The 23,452-nt window shown below is 45.8% G+C and overlaps 2 protein-coding genes across 2 annotated transcripts; both read left to right on the forward strand.

The window, feature by feature from the left end:
- Positions 1–303: 303 nt before the first annotated feature.
- Positions 304–5,928, forward strand: LOC307239200 (3-oxo-5-alpha-steroid 4-dehydrogenase 2-like; the record flags this gene model as incomplete). Its single annotated transcript, XM_080012520.1, has 5 exons — positions 304–590; positions 760–935; positions 1,488–1,589; positions 1,694–1,844; positions 5,862–5,928. 5 exons carry the CDS (start codon positions 304–306, stop codon positions 5,926–5,928), a joined length of 783 nt encoding a protein of 260 aa, XP_079868646.1.
- Positions 5,929–12,480: 6,552 nt separating this feature from the next.
- On the forward strand, positions 12,481–20,434 carry LOC307239208 (uncharacterized protein; the record flags this gene model as incomplete). The annotated part of the gene is made up of 5 exons (XM_080012533.1): positions 12,481–12,546; positions 13,391–13,450; positions 14,598–14,739; positions 15,896–16,318; positions 19,419–20,434. The coding sequence occupies 5 exons, from the start codon at positions 12,481–12,483 to the stop codon at positions 20,174–20,176; spliced, it is 1,449 nt and encodes a 482-aa protein (XP_079868659.1). The 3' UTR covers positions 20,177–20,434.
- Positions 20,435–23,452: the final 3,018 nt, after the last annotated feature.

Consider the following 23,452-nt stretch of genomic DNA (forward strand, 5'->3'; position numbering starts at 1 on the left):
AGGATGTGGAGGATACAAACATCATACCTCACTGTTCTCAGCTAAGCTTTGGGATCCATGTTGAGATGTGATGTGTCTGAACCGCCCTCACTACAAGCAGGTGAACAGACAGACAGACAGGGCAGGCAGGCAGGCAGACAGAGAGAGAGACAGGCAGGCAGGCAGACAGAGAGACAGGCAGACCTGCTGTCCAACTGAATGATGGTGTAGTGTACAAATGCAGAACGTGTGTTGAAGCCTCCAGCTAACTCCACCCCCCCCCTCTCCCTCTCTCTCTCCCCCTCTCCCACTCAGCAGTTGACCATGGAGTGCAGGGAGACGCTGGTGGACCTCCTGAGCTGGAGTCTTCTTGTGGGAGCTCTGCTCCTGCTGCCTCATCAGAGCAGGACCCCCACGCGCTACGGCCGCTACGGCCGCTACGCCCGGCCCGGCCTCCCGGCGGGGGCCCGCTGCCCGGCCCGGCTGGCCTGGTTCCTGCAGGAGCTGCCCTCCTTCCTCGTCCCCCTGCTCCTCTTGCTCTGCACCAACTCCCGGCCTGGCCTGGGGAGGGGCCTCCTGCTGGGAACCTTCTGCCTGCACTACTTCCACAGGTGTGTGTGTGTGTGTGTGTGTGTGTGTGGGGGGGGGGGGTCGTGGGGGTGTTCTTTCAGCCATCCACTCTCAATCGATCGACCGGTCGATTAATTGAGAGTGGATGGCTGAAAGCCTGCGTGGCCCCCAGTACGGACCCCTGACCCCGGTGGTCTTCCCGTCCCCCAGGACCTTTGTGTTCTCGCTGCGGACCCGGGGCCGGCCCTGCCCTCTGCCCATTGTGCTGAGCGCTGCCACCTTCTGCTCCCTCAACGGCTTCCTGCAGGGCCACCAGCTGCTGCACTGCACCCGCTACCAAACCCTGGAGGCCCCCGACCGGGTGCTGCAGGCCCGGTTGGCCGCCGGTAGGTGGCCCCTCATGCAACACAAATATACTTCATACTGAGTGTGTGGCTCTGACTCCAAGCTTTTACTGCAGTGAAACACAAATAGCGAGTACAGGTACCCTGAACCCGCATTTCAATTCCTACTTCAGCAAAAGTTTAAAAGCACCTGCTCTTTAATGTACTTAAAGTATTCAAAGTAAAAGTACTTCCTAACATAATACTTCATAAAGGAAGCTCATGTAGATGCTCATATGCAATAGAATAGTTGTAGTGGTATCATCATAATATGTATACAAATATACATATATACAGATATACACATATACTGATATACACATAGATACACATATACAAATAAAGTGTTTGACACATAAAACATTGGAATGAAGTGGTGTAGAAGCTTAAATCTCCTGAGGATACTGAGGTAAATATGTTCAGTTTCAAGTTCTAAAGTACACAGTGACATAACACAGTACACAGTGACATAACACAATACACAGTCCTCCTCTCCTCTCCTCTCCTCTCCTCTCCTCTCCTCTCCTCTCCTCTCCTCTCCTCTCCTCTCCTCAGGGCTGCTGCTCTTCTTCGTTGGTATGGCCATAAACATCCACAGTGACTCCATCCTCCGCAACCTGAGGAAGCCTGGAGAGAGCGTGTACAGGATCCCTCAAGGTAGTAATACGCAGTATTGCAGTACTATGTAGCACTACACAGTACTGCCACAGTAGATGGTGGAGTACTCAGTGAGGTAGTGCAGTACTCTGTGTCTTCTCCAGGGGGGATGTTTGAGCTGGTCTCTGGAGCTAACTTCCTGGGGGAGATCCTGGAGTGGACGGGCTTCGCTGTGGCCTCCTGGTCTCTGCCCAGCGCCTCCTTCGCCTTCTTCACCCTCTGCTCCATCGGGCCCAGGGCCTACCACCACCACAGGTACCTCCTCCACCTACACCACCTCCACAGGTCCCCTTCTCTACCTCCTCCACCTCCACTAAAACCACAGGTACCTCCTCTACCTCCACCTACAGCAGATCCTCATCCTAGATGAGGAACCCCGATGAGGAACTTAGATGAGGATCCGAGATGAGTAACCTAGATGACAAACCTAGATGAGGAACCTAGATGAGGAAACTAGATGAGGAACCTAGATGAGGAACCTAGATGAGGAAACTAGATGGGCAACCTAGTTGACGAACCTAGAGGAGGATCCTAGATGAGGAACCGAGATGAGGAACCTAGATGAGAATCCTAGATGAGCAACCCAGTTGACAAACCTAGATGAGGAACCTAGTTGAAAAACCTAGAGGAGGGTCCTAGATGAGGAACCAAGATGAGGAACCTAGATGACGAACCTAGATGAGGAACCTAGATGAGGAACCTAGATGAGGATACTAAATGAGGAACCTAGATGACAAAGCTAGATGAGGAAAATAGATGAGGAAACTAGATGAGGAAACTAGATGAGGAAACGAGATGAGCACCCTAGATGAGAATCCTAGATGAGGAACTTAGATGAGGAACCTAGATGACAAACCTAGATGATGAACCTAGATGAGGAACCTAGTTGACAAACCTAGATGACGATACGAGCTGAGAACCTAGATGACGACCCTAGATTAGGATCCTAGATGAGGAACCAAGATGAGGAACCTAGATGACGAACCTAGATGAGGATCCTAGATGAGGAACCTTGATGAGGAACCTAGATGAGGAACCAAGTAGACAAACCTAGATGAGGATTCTAGATGAGGAACCAAGTTGACGAACCTAGATGAGGGTCCTAGATGAGGATACTAGATGAGGAACCTAGTTGACAAACCTAGATGAGGATACGAGCTGAGAACCTAGATGACGACCCTAGTTTAGGATCCTAGATGAGGAACCTCGATGAGGATTCTAGATGAAAATCCCAGATGTGGAAGCTAGATGAGGATCCTAGATGAGGGTACTAGATTAGGAACCTAGATGACAAACCAAGGTGAGGATCCTTGATAAGGATACGAGCTGAGAACCTAGATGACGACCCAAAATTAGGATCCTAGATGAGGAACCTAGATGAGGAAACTAGATGGGCAACCTAGTTGACGAACCTAAAGGAGGATCCTAGATGAGGAACCGAGATGAGTTCTTGTGTTTGACGTACATGAGCCAGACGTGACCGTCAAACAGACCGGGCGGGTCTGGCAAAGTGTAGTTCCTTGAGCACCTACCTACCCACCTAGATGAGGAAAATAGATGAGGAACCTAGATGACAAACCTAGATGAGAAACTAGATGAGGATGCTAGATGAGGAACCTAGATGAGGATGCTAGATGAGGAACCTAGATGACAAACCTAGATGAGGATCCAAGATGAGGAACCTAAACGAGGATCCTAGATGAGGAAACAAGATGAGGAACCTAGATGAGGGTCCTAGATGAGGATACTAGATGAGGAACCTAGTTGACAAACCTAGATGAGGATACGAGCTGAGAACCTAGATGACGACCCTAGTTTAGGATCCTAGATGAGGAACCTCGATGAGGATTCTAGATGAAAATCCCAGATGTGGAAGCTAGATGAGGATCCTAGATGAGGGTACTAGATTAGGAACCTAGATGACAAACCAAGGTGAGGATCCTTGATAAGGATACGAGCTGAGAACCTAGATGACGACCCAAAATTAGGATCCTAGATGAGGAACCTAGATGAGGAAACTAGATGGGCAACCTAGTTGACGAACCTAAAGGAGGATCCTAGATGAGGAACCGAGATGAGTTCTTGTGTTTGACGTACATGAGCCAGACGTGACCGTCAAACAGACCGGGCGGGTCTGGCAAAGTGTAGTTCCTTGAGCACCTACCTACCCACCTAGATGAGGAAAATAGATGAGGAACCTAGATGACAAACCTAGATGAGAAACTAGATGAGGATGCTAGATGAGGAACCTAGATGAGGATGCTAGATGAGGAACCTAGATGACAAACCTAGATGAGGATCCAAGATGAGGAACCTAAACGAGGATCCTAGATGAGGAAACAAGATGAGGAACCTAGATGAGAATCCTAGATGAGGAACTTAGATGAGGATACGAGCTGAGAACCTAGATGACGAACCTAGATTAGGATCCTAGATGAGGAACCTCAATGAGGATTCTAGATGAAAATCCCAGATGTGGATCCTAGATGAGGAACCTTGATGAGAAACCGAGATGAGGAACCTTGATGAGAAACCGAGATGAGGAACCTTGATGAGAAACCTAGATGAGGAACCTTGATGAGGAACCTAGATGAGGATCCTAGATGAGGAACCTTGAAGAGGAACCAAGGTGAGGATCCTAGATGAGGAACCTAGATGACAAACCTAGATGAGGATCCTATATGAGGAACCTACATAAGGATCCTAGATGAGGAACCTGGATGAGGAACCTAGATGAGGAACCTAGATGAGGAACCTAGATGAGGGTACTAGGTTAGGAACCTAGATGACAAACCTAGGTGAGGATCCTTGATAAGGATATGAGCTGAGAACCTAGATGACGACCCAAGATTAGGATCCTAGATGGGGAACCTTGATGAGGAACCTAGATGAGAATCCTCGATGACAAACCTAGATGAGGATCCGAGATGAGGAACCTAGATGAGGATACTAGATGAGGAACCTAGATGACGAACCTAGATGACGAACCTAGATGAGCAACTTAGATGAGGAACTTAGATAAGGAACCTAGATGAGGAACCTTGATGAGGATCCAAGATGAGGAACCTTGAAGAGGAACCAAGGTGAGGATCCTAGATGAGGAACCTAGATGACAAACCTAGATGGGATCCTAGATGAGAAACCTAGGTGGTGAATCTAGATGAGGAACCTAGATGAGGATGCTAGATGAGGAACCTAGATGACAAGCCTAGATGACAAACCTAGATGAGGATATGAGATGAGTAACCTAGATGACAAACCTAGATGAGGAACCTAGATAAGGAACCTAGATGACAAACCTAGATGAGGATCCTATATGAGGAACCTAGATGAGGAACGTAGATGAGGGTTCTAGATTAGGAACCTAGATGACAAACCTAGATGAGGATAAAGATGAGGAACCTAGATGACGAACCTAGATGAGGATCCTATATGAGGAACCTAGATGACAAACCTAGATGAGGATCCTATATGAGGAACCTAGATGAGGAACGTAGATGAGGGTTCTAGATTAGGAACCTAGATGACAAACCTAGATGAGGATAAAGATGAGGAACCTAGATGACAAACCTAGATGAGGATAAAGATGAGGAACCTAGATGACGAACCTAGATGAGGATCCTAGATGAGGGACCTAGTTGACGAACCCTGATGACGAACCTAGAAGATGATCCGAGATGAGGAACCTAGATGAGGAACCTTGATGAGGAACCTAGATGAGGAACCTTGATGAGGAAACATGAAGAAGATCCGAGATGAGAACCCTTGAATATGATCTCCAAGTCCGGAGTAATATTACGTTCAGCAGCGCTGTTGTTCTCAGCGTCGCTGTGGGAGAACTGACTATCATCACGGAAAAGTCCAGTACGCGCTGCCCTCCACAACTTTGTCTCCTTGTGTCTGTAAAACACGTACGATTTAAAGTTTGAATTCTATCAAAACGGTTCCACATTGTGACTTCACATCACATGGAAAATGGAGCAATGATCTTCACCTGGACTCTCGATCGGCGTTGTTTAGCGCTGTTCAGCGCCTCGGCAAGTGAACTGAATTGTCCCATGTAATCTAACGGGAATATTTAACTTCTCTTTTTAAAAAATAAAAAAAAAGATTAAAGATTAAAGATTTTTAAAAAAAGGAACACGAACCTGGAAAAATCTCATTTTCTTTCAAGAAAGGTTTTTTCAACTTCACATATTGTCTTTCTATGAGTTTAATATGAATTATGCATATTTATATTCATTAGATCGCACCTTCCCTCCTGTTTTCCAGGAATTACCAGCAAACCTTCAAGGATTATCCAGGTTCCAGGAAAGCTCTGGTTCCTTTCCTGCTGTGAGGACCCTGCAGTTGTTCATGGAAAACACTACAACAATGTGACAACAACGTGACAACAACATGACACGTGACAACAACCTGAAAACAAGGTGATGACAAGATAACAACAATGTGAGAACATGACAACAGGGTGACAACAACGTGACCACGTGACAACAACACGTGGACACATGATAACAACATGAAAACAAGGTGACGACAAGATGACAACAATGTGACAACATGACAACAGGGTGACAACAATGTGACAACAACGTGACAACAATGTGGTAATACCATGACAATAACATGACAGCATGACAACAACGTGACAATAATGTGACAACAATGTGACAACTACGCGACAACAATGTGACACCAACTTGACAACAACGTAACAACAATGTGACACCAATGTATGAAAGTATGTATATGTATGAAAGTATGTATATGTATGTGACAAATAAACCTCTTGAATCTTGAATCGTTAACAACGTGACAACAATGTGACAATTACGTGGAAACGTGACAATAACGTGACAACAATGTGACATTTCACATCTTTTCGAATCACAAACTTTTGAAAAACATTCCAAACACAGAACAACAAAGACACATCAACACAGGAAAGTGAGAAAGGCATCAGTGACGTCAGGCGTCCAGCAGGGGAAGTGCATGGACAGAACAACATGGGGGGTCTGGTGTCACTTTAGGTCTTCAGTGCTTTTTGGTTCGGATGTGGTTGTGTGGTTGAGGTTTGGATTTTATAAATGTTTTGTGAATGTGGAATTTCCTCCATCACTCCACACAGTATTTAGTCTCAGCTTCCCAGTCACTCATTGCCCACCGTCAACTAGCTTACCCGAGTTGTAAATCTACTGGCTCCTAGTGCTTGTTTCAAGTCTCTAGTCTATGTCTCTTTATTTTGACTTCCCCTTACCTTCAGGTCTCCGCCCGTCGACCAAGGCTGTCCGTCCTTCTCCGTCCAGCCATGTTCCCCGTCTCTCCAAGGTCAGCAGGTCCTTGATTACATTTCACTGCATATATGTATGGAAGTATGTATATGTATGTGACAAATAAAAAATCTTGAATCTTGAATCTCTCCACCCGGACCCTGGACCCCTCCTCCCGGTCATCATCATCATCCCTGCCCAGCCCTGCTCCACCCCTACCTGAGCGTGTGGGCTAATAAACTTCCTTCGTCTGCCTCCCATCTCCCCGTGCCGTGCGTTTGGGTCCCTCCTGGCCCCGGTCGTGACAGTATGGTCTGGCCATAAAACATGAACCCAGCCGACACAGAGGGGCTCCGCCGCGCACTCCACAACCAAGAAGTGTTGCTTGGTCAACATGACCAGGCCCTCCGGGACATCGCGGAACACTAAAATGCACTATAACCTTTACAGGTGAACTTAATTTGACCTTCTCTAAACTTGTGAATGCACATGTCCAACTGTTCAATGTTTCAGTACTTTTTGCACAACTTGCTGTTCTCTAACAAGGAGCTGAACGGAAAAATTCACAACAGGTGTTTGATCCATGAATGGACCAATACATTTACTGGTTCAATTAGAGTTGGTATTTAAACAGTCCTCTTCATCATGCTGTTCACATGTTGACATCATGACACCAAGACCACAACTAACAACTGATCAACAGCACCTTCAAACAGGATGTTGTCAGAGCGAAGTGGCCACTGAGCTTAGAGTGTCACAGAGTGTCATCAGCAGGTTGCAACAGAGATACAGAGACTGGGAGAGTCACAGAAAGACATAGAAGTGGACGTCCTTTGGCCACATCCCACACTGATGAGCGCTTCATTGTGAACAGTGCCCTGCGCAACCGCATGATGATGCCACTCAACTCCAGACACATTTAAGGAAGGTGAGAGGCACCAAGTGTCACATCAGACCATTCAAAACCATTTACATCAGCGTGGTCTGCGTGCTAGACCACCTGCAAGGGCACCTGACCCCACCACCATCGTGGCACGGTGGCGCAGTGCATTGCACTGCTGCCTCACAGCAAGAAGGTCCTGGGTTCGATTCCCGCCTGGGGCGCTGTTGGCACCGTGCTCCGGTGGGTTATCTCCCAAACAGGAGCCTTTCTGTGTGGAGTTTGCATGTTCTCCCCGTGCTCACATGGGGTTTCCTCCACCTCACGTCAGTAAGGACCCCCACTAAAAAAAACAAAACATGCACCCATCATGGTCTGACCAGCGATTGACACTTATCACCTGGTCCCCGGGCGCGTCCACGTACGCTGCCCACTGCTCCTGGCTGTGGCCCCGGAGGAAGGACAAGCCAGGATGGTTCAATGCAGAGGAACCGTTTCACCAGCACCATCAAAGCGTGTGTGTGTGTGTGTGTGTGTGTGTGTGTGTGATGAATAAAGACTGTTTCTTCTTTATTTTTGTTTCACCAGGCACAGGCATCATGGTCTTGCAGGGGCCAGGGAGCGTTGACGCTGGACGAGGGGCCAGGGGCCTCAGTGCTGATTTCTGATGAAAGTCCATTCACGTGGAGCAGAAATGATGGAGACGTCAAGGAGAGCGCTACGCATCAGCCACTGTTGTCACCAGACGAGCCTTTGGTGGTGGTGGTGTTACAGTGTGGGCAGGTGTGTCTAGTCAATACAGAACTGCCCTACACTTTGTGAATGGTACAGTGACAAGCCCATACTACCTGAATGACATCATTCATCCAGTCATTGTGCCCCTGCATGAACAACACAGGCCTCATTTCATCTTCATGGACGACAACGCTCCAGCTCATGGAGGTGTCATCATTAGGGAACGGCTGCTGGAGACTGGGGCACCTCAAATGGAGTGGCCTGCACTTTCTCCAGACCTGAATCCCATAGAAAACCTATGGGACCAGCTGAGTGGCCGTGTAGAGGCTCCTAACTCTGTACCCAAGAACCTCAATGACCTGAGGGCCCCCTTCAAGAAGAGTGGGGGGCCAGGCCTCAGCAGACAATAAGTCGACTTGTGAACAGCTTGAGACGTCCTTGTCAAGCTGTAACTGATGCTCGAGGCCACATGACAAGTTATTGAGACGTTGACATTTGTTGTTGTGGTAAACCCACCACTGTTGTTGGCTTTTGTTTCAATACATAGTTTGAGATGAGGAAATCACCATTGTATCTTCTACTTAAATGCTCTACTTTCATCATATATCACTGGAGCGTCAACTTTTTAAATTTTCCATAAATTTCACCCGAAAGACAAATATCCAGAACTTTTAGTGAGTAGCGTGTGTGTGTATATGAAATAACTCGCATAGATAGAACAGTGCTGCAGGTGCACACCCTGCGTCTTTCGACGCAAACGCTGAGTGACGTCACAACCGTTGTGACCACGTCGCTCTGACGCTGCTGCGTCTTCAGGTCTGGACCGGCGTTCGGGTCGGGACTGCGCATGCGTCGTCCGAAACCGCGCTGGGTCTGCACTACGCACGCGTCGTCCGGACCCGCCTCGTTAAAGTGAATTATGGTGCAAGGTAAAGTGACTTTCTGGTGTTGAGTTGTTCCAGTCCCCAGCTGTGTCTACGCAGTGGCTTAGCACTAACGTGGGGTTAGCATTAGCCTCGTGTTAGCATTAGCCTAGCGTAAGCATTAGCCTAGCGTAAGCATTAGCTCAGTGTTAGCATTAGCCTAGCGTAAGCGTTAGCCTAGCGTAAGCGTTAGCCTAGCGTAAGCGTTAGCCTAGCGTAAGCATTAGCCTAGTGTTAGCACTTGCGCCACACGGTTGGGTCCATCAGAACGTTGAAAGACATTGTAAAGTGAACGTCCACAGGATGTATTTAGTGGAATTTACAGCGCAGACTCCTCAGGAAATCAGCTGCTTCTCTGCCTTCTTACCTTCCTTCTTTATTCCTCCGGCTGCGTTACACACCAGCGGCCTCCACGACGGAACAACAAATGCACTTTAAACTAGACTAGAACAAATCACTGTTTTTTATTTCGTTGTTAGGATTTTTATTAATCTTCTCCTTGGCACCTTTGGGGCTAAAAGTGTCTGGAACACGACCACGGTTGAGGTCTCGTGGAGCTGGGACGCCGCAGACACGTTGTGGTTCAAGTTTGACTCAAATTGATCCACATGCGAAGCGGGAACTAGTTGAAAACCACCAGAATTTGCCCAGAAGTATCTGAACGTTGGTACACGTTCAGATACGGACACGCCGGGGCTGCATCGCTCTGCAGGGTTAGAGCGGGGGTGTCCAAACCTTTTTCCGCTGAGTGCCACATGCAGAACAATATGCGAAGGGCGGGGCCACTCCCTAGAGGGTTGGGGTTGGGGTGTGCTGCCTCAGCTCGAGTGCATTAAAGTTAGTATAACCAATCAAGCGTAGGTAAACAACGCTTGATAATTGAATCTGCTTAAATAATAAAAACAGCCTCCGTCACAGCTTTCCATGAATGGGTTGACATTTATTTTGTGACAAAAATGGCTGTCAGCACATTGTCAAAACAGCAGCTTCAGATTGGTTGTGAGTCAGGGTGGAGATCCCCCTTCACAGCCCGGTATGAAGAGGACACATCAGTGGGAAAGGCGATGGGAGAGAAGCTGATGTTGATTTCTTCAGAGAATCATCACGCTGCATTTCCATAAGTTCTGATCGCAGACTCTTCCACTTGTTCTGCATCCATCAGGCAGGGGGTGGACAACAGATTCATTTCTTTCTCAATGGTAGAAAAATGTTGGAAGCTCTTGACTGAATTCTGTCACGAGAGATGTGGTCACAGACACATGGTTCCCCTTTTTAGCAGAAAGCTTGGCCTTGGGAAAAGCTCCTTTGATTTTGGACAGCGAGGGGAGGTGTGCAACACTGAAGTTGCGTCTCAGAGACGGAGCTTCACACAGAAGGCTTTCATGTGTGCATAAAGTTGTGGTACCAGCTGCTCTTTGCCTTGTGGGCTCTCGTTCAGTGTGTTCAGATGATAGGATCAAGTGAAAAAGCCAGGTCTGCCACCACAAAGGGTCACTCAGCTCATGAAGAGCTCGGTCCTTCCCTTTCAAACACTGGTCGATTTCTGATCTCAGGGAATCAAACCGCTGCAGTGAAGGGTAGAGTAGGTCCCCGTATTCAGCATCGACATCAGATAGGAAAGCTTGAAATTCTCTGTGGTAGAGTCCTCGTGCTCGAATTACGTTGACGTTGTTGAGGTTTCCCAACAGTGTTCATCACGGCGCCAAGCTGCGCTGTCTTGGCACAGTGGGCTTCCTGTTGGATGATAGTGCATTTTAACAGCCTCACCTCCACTCTCTTGCACCTTGGCGCACACCACGGAGGCCATTCCTTTGCGCCCGCCTGTCATTGCTGGAGCCCCATCCGTTGTAACTCCACATAACTTGACCCATTTAAGTCCCATCTTGTCAGTTGCATCTGACACAGCTTCAAAAACATCCTGACCCGTTCTTGTGCCTTTAAGACTCCTAAGAACAAGCAGCTCCTCTGTAATGCAAAAGTTACCGTCAATTCCCCGCAAAAAAATGAACAGCTGTGCGGTGTTTGCTGCATCTGTGCTCTCATCGCATGCAATCGAGTAAAACTGAAAAGCACAAGTTTACCAAGTCATCAACTGACGCACAGCTGTGTTTCTGGACTCGCTAACTTTTGTTTTGTCGAGACGCTGCTTTGTTCAAGACAGTAGCTCCGCCTAGTGTTATAACTAAGAAGTACAATACAGTCAAGCACAAGTTTTATGTGTGGTCGATAGTTCATTATATTTTTCGAATTTGCTGCGAGCCAATTGAAAATGGACCAGGGGCCACAGCTGGCCTGCGGGCCGTAGTTTGGACACCCCCCTGTTAGAAGTTACAAACAAGGCGTGTCCATGTGTGTTTATGTATCATCTGACCTGGTTGACATCTGGTTGATACGCTATCTCTTTTGACTTTTTGAGATTGGAGACATTCTAACCCTGTGTTGGGTGCGGCGTCGTGTTGCTCCTTAGGCCGCGGGATTCGAGGAGGTTGCAAAATATAAAATCTCAGAGAATTTCAAATTTAAATTCACAATTTAAACTCGTGCCCCTCGCGCCAAGCCAGCAAATAACAAATAGAATATGACTTCCACAAATCAGAGACCGTGTTAGAAATGCAAGATGGTCTTTTCATTACACTGGAGTCCAGCTTCGACAGCTATGAGTACAGTACTTGACTACTTGAGGTACAGATCTAGACGTGGTTTTAGGGAGACTGCGTGGGCGAAAAGTCTTAAGAATTCTGAGGAATTTGACGCACCATGTAAACAGGCACCGTGGATCGGCTCCTAACGCCTCACTTCAGCGTCGCCAAAATAGGGGAGGTGCATGATGTGGTGCACCACCCCACCACCATAGCACCACCCCCCGGTGACATCATTACATTGTACTTTATCAATGAATCGACCGTTGCTTCAGGTTAAAAACCTTCCATGAAGGAAATTCCTTCCATTTTGCATCCCCAATTGAAAATAACGTGTATTTATTATTTTTGTGAAATAACGTGTATTTATTATGTTTGTGAAATGTGTATTTATTCTGTTTGTTATATAAAATAATATACAAAGTTTGTTTATTCCTGTTCCAGATGCCGAAAAATAGCCGAAAGTCGAAGGCGGTCGAGAAGCAGTTGTCCAAACTTGCAGCCTCAGAGGTCAGTCATACTGTTGTAAAAGAAAACACTGAGGAAAATGACCGAAAAAAACCCATGAAACAAAAAAAAAATTACAAAATAAATATTGAAACGACGTCTACGAACAAAGTGAATGTGGATGAGAGCGTTGACTCCCCATGCGTATCGGTGTGTAGAGGCTCATTTCAGCAGGACCATTCACATTTTGGAGACTCCAGGAACAAGGTCATGTTCCAAGAACAAGGTCATGTTCCAGGAACAAGGTCATGTTCCAGGAACAGATTATATTGCAGTAACACGACCGCATTTGAAATGACGTCTTGTTATCCCAGCCTGAGTCCACCCCGACCGTGCGACTACGTGATGCGTTTCCTGTACATGTTGGAAACGTTCCCCCAGTTCAACATATTTCATGTCAATATGAAAAGATGTTTTCCAAACCTCAGTTACTTGTAATCACTATGATGTACAAATAATTGACCTTTTGTGGCAGAATTCACAGATGATGTCGTACGCCACAGGATAAGGACGACGTTATGGCCCAACAATTAAATTATTTTTCTATATGACAAATTGGGGTGAGGATCTGTGGTTTGATCTTGTAAATGTCATGGGTAGCTGCCAGGACTCCAGGGAGCCCTGTACCACCGCTGCTGTAGCTTTGTTTCTGTTTGTTGTCCTTGTGATCTTGTGATCTTCCACATTCATTCCACATGTTGTGCTTGATGGTATTTTGCTACTGTGTCACATGTTGTACCTGATGGTATGTTACTACATGTTGTACTTGATGGTATGTTACTACATGTTGTACTTGATGGTATGTTACTAAATGTTGTACTTGATGTTGACCTGTGTTCACTTGCAGGACAGCATCACTGGCACTGACATGGAGAAGCTGGATATCTGCAACATGACTTCATCGCAGGTTGTGAGAAACATGTTTTTTTTTTGTGAACACAGTTCTCACCATGTCCTTGAGGTGCTTGAATTGCGTCCTCAGAAATGGAAGTTCTGGTATACCTTGAAAACAGCCACTTTTGTGCTGAAGTGCTTGAAAGGTCTGTAAAAAAATCTCCAAAATGCGATCATTGGAAAGCGGTGATGTTCCCCCAGGTTTTATTATTCAGATCGAAACCTAATCAAATATTTCCTGAATTCCTTTTGATGATGTCACGGAAATAGATAGATTTAATCCAGCATGGTTGGAAATAGACACTTATAATAGGAGGTGACAATGAGATCAATCATATATATATATATATATATCACATGAAGTCCTTGAAAATGAAAAGATAGTGCTTGGGAAATTACTTAAGTCCTTGAATTTCATTTAGTAATGGCAGAATGAACCCTGGGTCAAATAACAATGACTTCATGTGTGTTACAGTAGACCACAGGTCAATGTCCTACGGCACCAACCTGTCAGACTGACACCACCTTATCTCGAGGATTATAGAAACATGAAGCAGCAAAAATAATACATTTAAAACCACCCGGACCCTGATCACACAACTGCACATTCCAGTGACATGTACAATGTCCGCGTGCAATTAAAGGCACAAATCCATTATTCTTCATCCCAATAAACTCAGCATTTCTGGACCACATCAACTCATCACATGCATTAGGTATGGCTGGTTCAGCACTCCTAGTTTCTTTTTACAAATTTGCCAGACTTCAAAAAAAACTGCTTAAAATGAATATAGAATGAGTATCAATATTGTTTAGCTCTGACAGGTGGAATATGACAACATACAAGCTTGTTAAGTCTGAATGTTTTCCTTGTTTTTCACCTCCAAATAAAAACTAAGAACACACCAGGTAGCATTAATCTATCCATTTGGGGCGCGGCTCTCTGTGTTCGGGGCGCATAGAGAGCCCTGTTTGTGTCCGTACCATTCACACATATAGAAATATATTTATAATTTCCCTTATTCATAATTCCTCATTTTATAATCATTGTGCATTTTGTAATTTCTATCTGTTTTATCCTGTTCTTGTGATGCACTGACCGGCAAAAAGACAAAAAGTGCAGTATTAGTTATTAAAGTGTGTTTGCTTGTTACTTGCAGCCGGTGCTTCCCTACATTGTGATCACACACATCTCGCAGCTGCAGGGGCGAACCCTGACCACGCCCATCATCTACACACATCCAATAGGAGAACAGCAACACAGGAATCGGTCACACATCCAGCCAATCAGCATTCAGCAAGGTAAAGGATGCTTAAAGCAACATAAGAATCAGAGATGCCACGGTGCAGTGGGCTCACCGTTCAGTATGTACCACGGTTTAGGGGCCACAGCAAAGGGTACGGTTTCGGTATCTTTATATTTAAGGAAAAAAAGGTTTTTTAGGTCAAAAGGTGTAAAAAATGTTTTTATAGTAGTCGGTAAATAACTAGTGTAACACTGTGTGTATGACTGTGGGGGGTGGTTCAAGTTCATTGGTGATTTGTTATAATTTACATTACTTGGATTGGAGGGGGGGTGTCAGGTTAGTGGATAATTCAAATATTAACAATAATATTTTTAGAACGGTTCACAATAAAATAAAAACAGTACTTTAGTTGGTTATTTTTGTGTAGAACAGGTATAAAGAGTATTTTTCACACATAAATAATAATTGTAAGATACATTTAAATACAACCTCACAGTCAGGCCAGTGCGTGTCTGCCTTTGTGCCGCTTTGTGAACCTAACGTGACAGTGGGTGTGCTCCTTTTCAGCCAGGGCACCTCCTAGGGAGGGAGCAGTTGAGGCCATGTTTTACATAGAGTGAGAAACATTTGCCACCTTAAACAACTCAACATAAAACTATAAAACTTGACAAAAAACGAAGGGCTCATCACCCAGCGAACGGTTCCCTTCATTCCTTTAAAAGAGACGTTCAAAAGAATCGGATTGTTTCTGAACGAGTGCAGAAGTTCATAATAAAGAGGGACACGCCCATCCCAGGGGTTATTTTCCGACTGGACATCTTGATTGATTGCACTTCTTACAAAAACATTTCTATGTAGTTTTATCTTGTGTTTGTATGGAAACGGCTGCTTAGTTTAGGAAAAAAAATACACCTCTCGCACAAGAATCTAGAAATGCTGCGTGACTCCGCACGGCTGACGTGGCCAGTGGAGCTCCAACAGTGGATTCAGTAGAAAGCAGCACTTACGGCACACCGTGCCGCACCTGTAAACTGCCCGACCGGTGGACTTCTATCCTGATATCGAAATACTGCAGTTCATGTGTGCGTATTGAACCGTAGGGGGCGTAGCGAATGGCTCGATAGCATACCGTGTACAGTTGCACAAGAATATATATTTTTTACGCTAAAAGTGTTGGCGACTGAGTTTTCCTCCCTGTGTTTGTTTGTCAGCGTTGCCTCCAGAGCTCCAGCAGCTCTCTGTCTGTAAAGAGGAGCTTCCCCCTGAGCAGCAGGAGCGGGGCCCCGGTCTGGGCCAGGAGGAGCCGGGGCCCCCGCACATTAAAGAGGAAGAGGAGGAGTTCCCCGTGAAGACTGAACAGGATGAAGAGTGCGCTCAGTGGTCCCAGCTTCATCAGCGCCAAACTGAGGTGAAGAGAGAGGCAGAAGCTGTAGCCAGCACCTCAACTCAACAGATGGAAACACAAGTAGTAGAAATAAAAGTAGAAGTAGATCCAGAAGATCCAGCTGCTGCTTTAGAACCAGGTGGTGCCGAGCAGCTCCTCTCTTCACGCTCTTCTGAACCTGAACCTGAACCTGAACCTGAGACTGAAGACAGCGATGGAGGTTGGATGGAGACCACAGAACCTCCGTCAGGTAACTGTTTTTCTTTTTCCTACCAATATCTCCTGCTTAGTCTTTGAGTTGACTGAGCCCAGCGACCTTGCGAAGGAGCCTCATTTCGGCCGCCTGTACACCGTATTCTATCCATCACGACCCAAAGCTGATGACCATCGGTCAACATCAGAAAATTGACCGGTAAATTGAGAGCTTTGCCTCCTGGCTGTGCCCACTCCAGGGCGGTCTGGTACAGCACCTGCTTTCAATCTCATATTTCCATTCACCTTCACGCATCCACACGACCCTGCACTGCTTCATCATCTAACACTTGTACCTCTTCTACCAATGAAGCAGTGGAAGATGTTCATATCATTTGGTGTTTAGTGAGTGGTCTACTTCCTCTGCTGACCTCAGTCGGTCCGACCACGTTCTTCAGTGACACTATTGCCCCATTGCAAGGCTGAAGCTACTCTCCTGGCTTCTCTCAAGGTGGAGGAACACCAGATAAAGGTAAAGATAAAGGTACTTTATTAATCCCCAAAGGGAAATTCCGATGTTGCAGCAGCAATGACATATATGACAAAACACACACCATATAAAATTACTAAATAAACAAAAAATCTAAATAATAATAATAGCAGTTAAGAGAATAAAATATAATTTAGCTGCGTGAAAGGTAAAGCTTAAAGTGTAAGTTAAATGTAAAGATAAGCTGAGGAAAATGGATGGATGGAAAATGGATGGCAATAGTTTTTCCATAGAGATGTACTCTATTAATAAATGTAACCATTGGGATGTGGTGAGATTATCTCTGTTTTTCCAATTGAGTAATATTGATTTCTTGGTCATTGTTAAGGCCATCAAAATGGGTTGGTGGTGTTTCATGGTGGGTCGACTGAGGAGAGGTAACCGAGAAGACATATAGACGAGGAGAATGGAACGCTGCGACCCAGAAGGGTTGATAGCTTCTTGGTGATGTTGGTCCAGAATGCTAGGATAGGTGGGCAGAGCCAGAAGGCACGAATGTAGTCATCTCTGGTATCAAGGGAACATTGGGAGCAAACGTCTTCATCCACAAGACCCATTTTGTACGGGGGGATGGTAGCTCAGGAGGTAGAGCTGGTGGTCTAGTGATCTAAAGGTTGCTGGTTCGATCCCAGGCTCCTCCTGCTAGCATGCTGTAGTGTCCTTGAGCAAGACACTTAACCCCTAATTGCGCCTGATGGCTGCGTCCGTCGGTGTTTGAACAATTGTAAGTCGCTTTGGATAAAAGCATCTGATCAATGACTAAATGTAAATGTACATGTTGTGTTGCGTGATATGGGCTCTGTGCAAAATCTTATATTGGATGAGTTGCATTTTGGAGTTGCGGGTCATAGAAAAGGTGTTGTTGCAAATAAGCTTCCACAGGTTGATATCGGTGGGAACAGCAAGGTCTCTTTCCCATTTCATTGTTGGTAAAGATAAAGTGTCTTCTGTTTATTAAAAAAAAAAAAAAAAAGTTTGTATATTCTGGAAAAGGAGTTTTTTTTAAATGACCGATATGAGTGAGATGTTCAATCATTGGAGGTGGTAGTAGGATGTTGTTCGTCAATTTGATTTGAACTTTTAGAAACTGCTGTAGATGAAGGATTTGAAGGAAGCCGTGGCCACAATATTATACCTTTGGGTTGAGGTTGGGAAGGATGTAAGCGACTTGTTTTCAAAAATGTGTTCCAGAGAATCTTTAGGTCTTTTCCAAAACCTAAAGATTATTGGTCTGTTTTGAACCAGAAAATCTGGGTTGTGCCAGATTGGAGTGGATTTGTTTGGGGACGGAGTGGGACCACTGAGTTTGAGGAATCTCCACCAGGCTCACAGAGTTGTTGGATGAATGGGTTTTCAAAGAAATTATGTTTCCTTATTGATTCAGTAAAGAATGGGAGATCACATAATGATAACTCCTGACATTCTGTTTGTTCAATGTCTCGAGAGTCTAGAGTATTAAACCACTGTACTGTTGGTTGCACTGTGGTCATTGAAAATATGTAGTTTATGTTTGGTAGTATATTCCTTTTCACTGCTCTGCTGCTATCCTACCAATTAGTGAGATAGGTAGGTTGTTCCATCGAATTAGGTCTTCAATGGATTTTTCACCACTAATTGGTGAAAAAGTGAATGATAGATAGAAAGGTGTAGAACACACAGTGCATGGCAGCTTGCTGCATATGGGAGCTCACAGTGTCCATGCTCCCTGTCCACCCCTGAAAGCACCTACAATGGACACGTCAGCGTCACAACTGGACCATGGAGCCATGGAAGAAGGTGGAGGTCTGATGCATGCCTCCACGTATCACAGCTGCTTTGGCGACACGAGGGGGAGCTACACAATATTACTGTTACTAGTGTTGCTTTTAATGTAAACATCTATGTAAACAATGTTAATTTAAAATCTGAGATGTGTATGTTTATTCTATCAGATGTGCAGTAAATAGGGCTGCATGATTATTTCTAAAAATGATAATCGCGATTATTTTGCTCGACATTGTGATCACGATTATTTATCATTTTCATCCATTTTGGGGATAAAACTAATTTCCTAAGAAGCATTTTCACTGTTATGAGAAGAGAAATCTCTCTCTCATATCGTGGATTGAAGAAACTGCGGCAGACACAAAAGCAAACAAACAAAAGCCGCCGTTATCCAGTCGCCGAGTTATCAGGTCACAGCTATGATCAAACGCATACGAACCGCATCCTCAGATAGAGCCGTCATCAACAATCATAGTCACTGCTTGTAAAAAAACACACAAATAAAGGACCCCTCCACTTGAAGAACCGCTTTCTGACTGATGATTAGACCCGTCGACTTTTAGGGGGCAGCCCTAACTCACGTTTCTTTCGGCTTCGAGCCTCCGCTTCTCCCGGCAAACAGATCAACCATTGTGACTACTTTTCCACAAATGTCGCTTGGGGGTCTTCCTAGGTGCCAGCGCATCCAGTATGTCATCAGAGGGGATACCATTACAGGCAAGACCCCAGCGGGGACCCCTGACGCGGTCCGGCTGACCTCTCTAAGGGGCTCCCTCTGTAGATGATGCAGTGACTGCAGTGTTTTATAATCCACTCTTGTCTTTCTCTCCCTCTCTTCTTCCAGCAGAGAAACCCCAGTTGGCTCCTACTCAGGGATTTTCCTGTCCCGAGTGTCTGTCCTCCTTCGCGTCTCCCGTCTCCGACTACTACGTTCAGAGTGGAAGCAGTGAGCTTAGCCTCCAGCAGCCGGGAAGTGGAGCGATCAGAGCGGAATCTCATCCGGTGGGAACCTCTGGAGCCACCCGGCAACGGAAGGACTTACAACAAATTCATACTTGTAACCGTTGCGGGAAGTCTTTAATTTCCCAGAAACAATATGACTGTGAACAGTGCGGGAAGATTTTTACTGCGCCAAGTTTCCTGAAGAAGCATCAGCTTAGCCACACAGGAGAGAAACCTTATCCCTGTGAACAGTGCGGGAAGAGGTTTAGTCAATTAGGACATCTCAAGCAACACTGGCTTATGCACAAAGGAGAGAAACCTTACCCCTGTGATCACTGCGGGAAGCGCTTCAGCCAATTAGGAACCTTCACACGACATCAGCTCACACACACGGGAAAGAAGCCTTACCCCTGTGAACAGTGTGGGAAAAGATTCAGTCGATCAGGAACTCTCAAACAACACCAACGAACACACACGGGAGAGAAACCTTACTCCTGTGAACTGTGTGGGAAGCGCTTCAGTCATTTGGGAAATCTCAAGAGTCATCAGCGCACACACACAGGAGAGAAACCCTACTCCTGTGAACAGTGCGGGCGGAGCTTCAATGACAGCGGTAACCTCAAGAAGCATCAGCGCATTCACACGCGATATCAGCCTTAGCCCTGGGAGCGCTGCGGGGAAAGAGTTAGTCGTGATTCCACACCAGAACGAGAGCGTACACCTCAACAGTGTGAGAAGAGCTTTTGTTCTCAGTCGTCTCAATAGACGTCACGTTAGTCACAAAGGAGAGGGGCCGCAGAACGTTGGAGCCCGAGCTACTGGCACCAGGCGGGAGCGGCCGAGTCCGTCCCCGGGCGCCGCGCCGACGCCTTTTCGCATGAGTGAAACAGAGAGGATGTGGAACGTTCTAGTTGGACGACGTCAGTTGTTTAATTTTCTAAATGGAACTGCAATGTTTTGCAGCGCTCCAAGCAGCTCGCTTCAGAAAGGCTGAACCGACCCGAGCAACGATAATTTTGTCTCGACTCTTTGCGTCGCGACCTCTTTAGTGCAAAACAAAAACGAGCCTGAAACGATCGGAGGTTTTCCTTTTGTTTTGTGTTTTCCCGCGCACACTCCAGAGACGCCGTCTCTCTGTTCCCCCCGTGCGAAGCACAAAGCGTCAACTCCGAGCACATCACCGTAGCCACACGGAGACGGGCGGTGCCGCTGTCCAAGAGCTCCACCAGGTCACCGCCGCTGAAGGAACATCGTTTCATCCAAACTGACAGTGAAACCCTGCCTTGTGTTCTTTGTGCTGTTGACTATTAGTTCCGTCCTCAGGTTGAAGTCATTTGAATGTGGATCCTTCCCCCTGAAGATAAAAGCTGTTGTGTGTTGACGCTAGAGATCTAAGTGTCACAGAGGGGGGTGGGCTGAGGCTCTGTCGCCAGGGCATTCGTTTACAACTCTTCTCTTTTTGCTGCCGCTCTGCTTTGTGTTTTCCCTCAAAGAAAAGTTTGCTCAGCCCTTCACTGCTTTACAGCCTCCAGTCGTTTGGGATCCAGCAAAATGTCAGACACTCTGAACACATTCATTTTAATAGTATAAACTATTATTACTATTTGTGAACTGTAAATTATTCGTTGTTTAATTCCAAATTTGTCTTTGTAAAAAAATGTTATACTAATATTAAAATTTTGTCAATAGGTGGTCTTAAATAAAGAGGCAGACAGACGTTGGATTAACCTGTACAAGGGTCGGATCAGAGATGTGCTAAGGAGCAGCTCTATGAGACGAACAGTTTATTTTGGGGAGTCAGAAACAGTATATACAGTATATAGTCATTCTGGCGTCACAGATTCGTAGGTGTTCAGGATGAGGTGAACTGACGAGCTGTGGAGTGGAGGGGTGTTGTTCCTGCTCTTGCAGCTGCGTCGAGGTGAGGCCTAAACACTGATAGCTGCGTCAGGACTCCAAGGCTGGGATGTATGTGTGCTGAAAATAAAGATATGTGACTGGGGTTGTATGAGGTTGTGTTCTTCATTATGTGCGTCATATGTGTATGTGATTACATAGATTTCGAAATATTGTTACATTATATTGTTGCAGTTGAACAGTTTTTTGTGTTTATGTTTTATCGAGAAGCATCGTGTTTTCCAGACATTCTGACCGTTCTATGGCTTCAGTTTTAAACTGCATGTAAAACAACATGGCTTGTTGTCAGAGATACGACCATTTTTGTAAGTTGTTATTGAGGTTTGTCACTTTACAGAACATAATAAATGGAAACGCAGACCTACGTCAAGCAATGTATTTGAAATGACTATTATAAAGAGGTTTCTTTAAATCCTAATCCCAATATGGTCGTCTGTATCATACGTTACAGGTCTTTTATTTTGAAAAGCCACATCAGAATGTTGTGAAACTTCATGGGGGATGTCGAGTTTGTGTACTTACATTCTGGGGTGGAATTATTCTGTGGAAACCTGGAGTTTACTTGTAATCTTATTCTGAATGAGTCATAACACACACACTCAATGACTGTATTCATTTCATAACGTATGTTGGCGGCCTTTTGAGCTTTTAACCGTCTGCATGTCTCCCTGCATTCACGCAGGAGCCCAACGTTTTACCGCATGTCCGTTATGAACACGCAACGACACTCGTCTTCAGTCCTGGGAAGGTGTTAAGCAAAGTGGCAAAGTGGCAAAAAGTCAGAACCGTTGCCAAAAGCTGTTGAGGAAATAGATGTGCAGCGGGAGCGCATGAGAGATGGGCACATGGTGATGACAAACTACTGTAAGACACTGGAATTGAACCAGTTGCAAGAAATGGAGGACAGGATCAAAATTAAGCACAAAGGGTTCTTATGTTTGAACGACAGAAGCAGCACAAAGCGGGGCTGAAGTACATGTTCACAATTTGATCCAACACAAGGTTGAAGCAGTGGTAAGAAGAATGAAAGGAAAAGAAGCTGGAGGAAACAGTGTGATTAGTACAAGAAAATCAACGTCAGGAGGAGAAGTGCGGAGCGTGACATGGAACACAGAGGATGGGTCAAAGTGCAACATCTGCTTGTATTTGGAAGGTAATAAAAAGAAGTGTCATTTGCTCCATTCACCACCTCATCCACCTGATGGAAGCAAAGGAACAGGATATAGATATGATATAGAATACAGAGAACATTGTAATTGAAAAGACCTAATGCATGGTGTTAATAACAGGATGAGTGCACTTCCATGTTATTTCTTGTTCAACTCCGTCATGTTCACAGTGTGATGTGCGCAACTCGCTGCCAGACGCCACCAATTCCCATCACGGCCCAATAACATGGAAATCAACGGGGAAATATTGTTGTTCATATTTAGATGAACAAACCAGGAAGGCTTCACTGCTAATCTCCTCTGTGTCGTTCTAAGGTGGTGTTTCTGCACAGGGAGCCATTGATGAGAATTTAAATAACAAACATCAAGTCACACACACAACACGAGGCAGCGGAACCACGTGCTCAGTGTAGTTTCCGGGGGAACGTTTTCAGCGACGCACCGGAAGTCGGGAAGCTCGTCAGCGCAGCTTGTTTACGTTTCTCCTCCGCCGCAGTTTGTCCGCCGTGGTAAGATGTGGAGGTTAGAAGCCCTGAGAGCAGGTATCCGCCGTCCTCTGGCCGCGGCCGTGGAGGAGATTTTAGGATTGTTTGAGAAAACCATCTCAGAATACGAGGAGAAAGTTTCTCGTTTACAAGAAGAAAACAACGGTCAACGCCAGTTACTGGACGCGGCGCAGAGTCCCCGAGTTGTGCTGCACAGAGCAGGTGTGGAAGCAGGCACACTTTGATTGATATCAACACCACGTGCTCTCGTTCATAATCATTTGATAGCTTTTTAACTTGGGTCCATTTAAATGATCCATAACAGTTGAGCAAAGTTGTGAGTTTCCCCGAATTAGCCTCTGGGA

Source organism: Zeus faber (genome assembly GCF_960531495.2).
Source record: "Zeus faber genome assembly, chromosome: 1".
Lineage (NCBI taxonomy): Eukaryota > Metazoa > Chordata > Actinopteri > Zeiformes > Zeidae > Zeus > Zeus faber.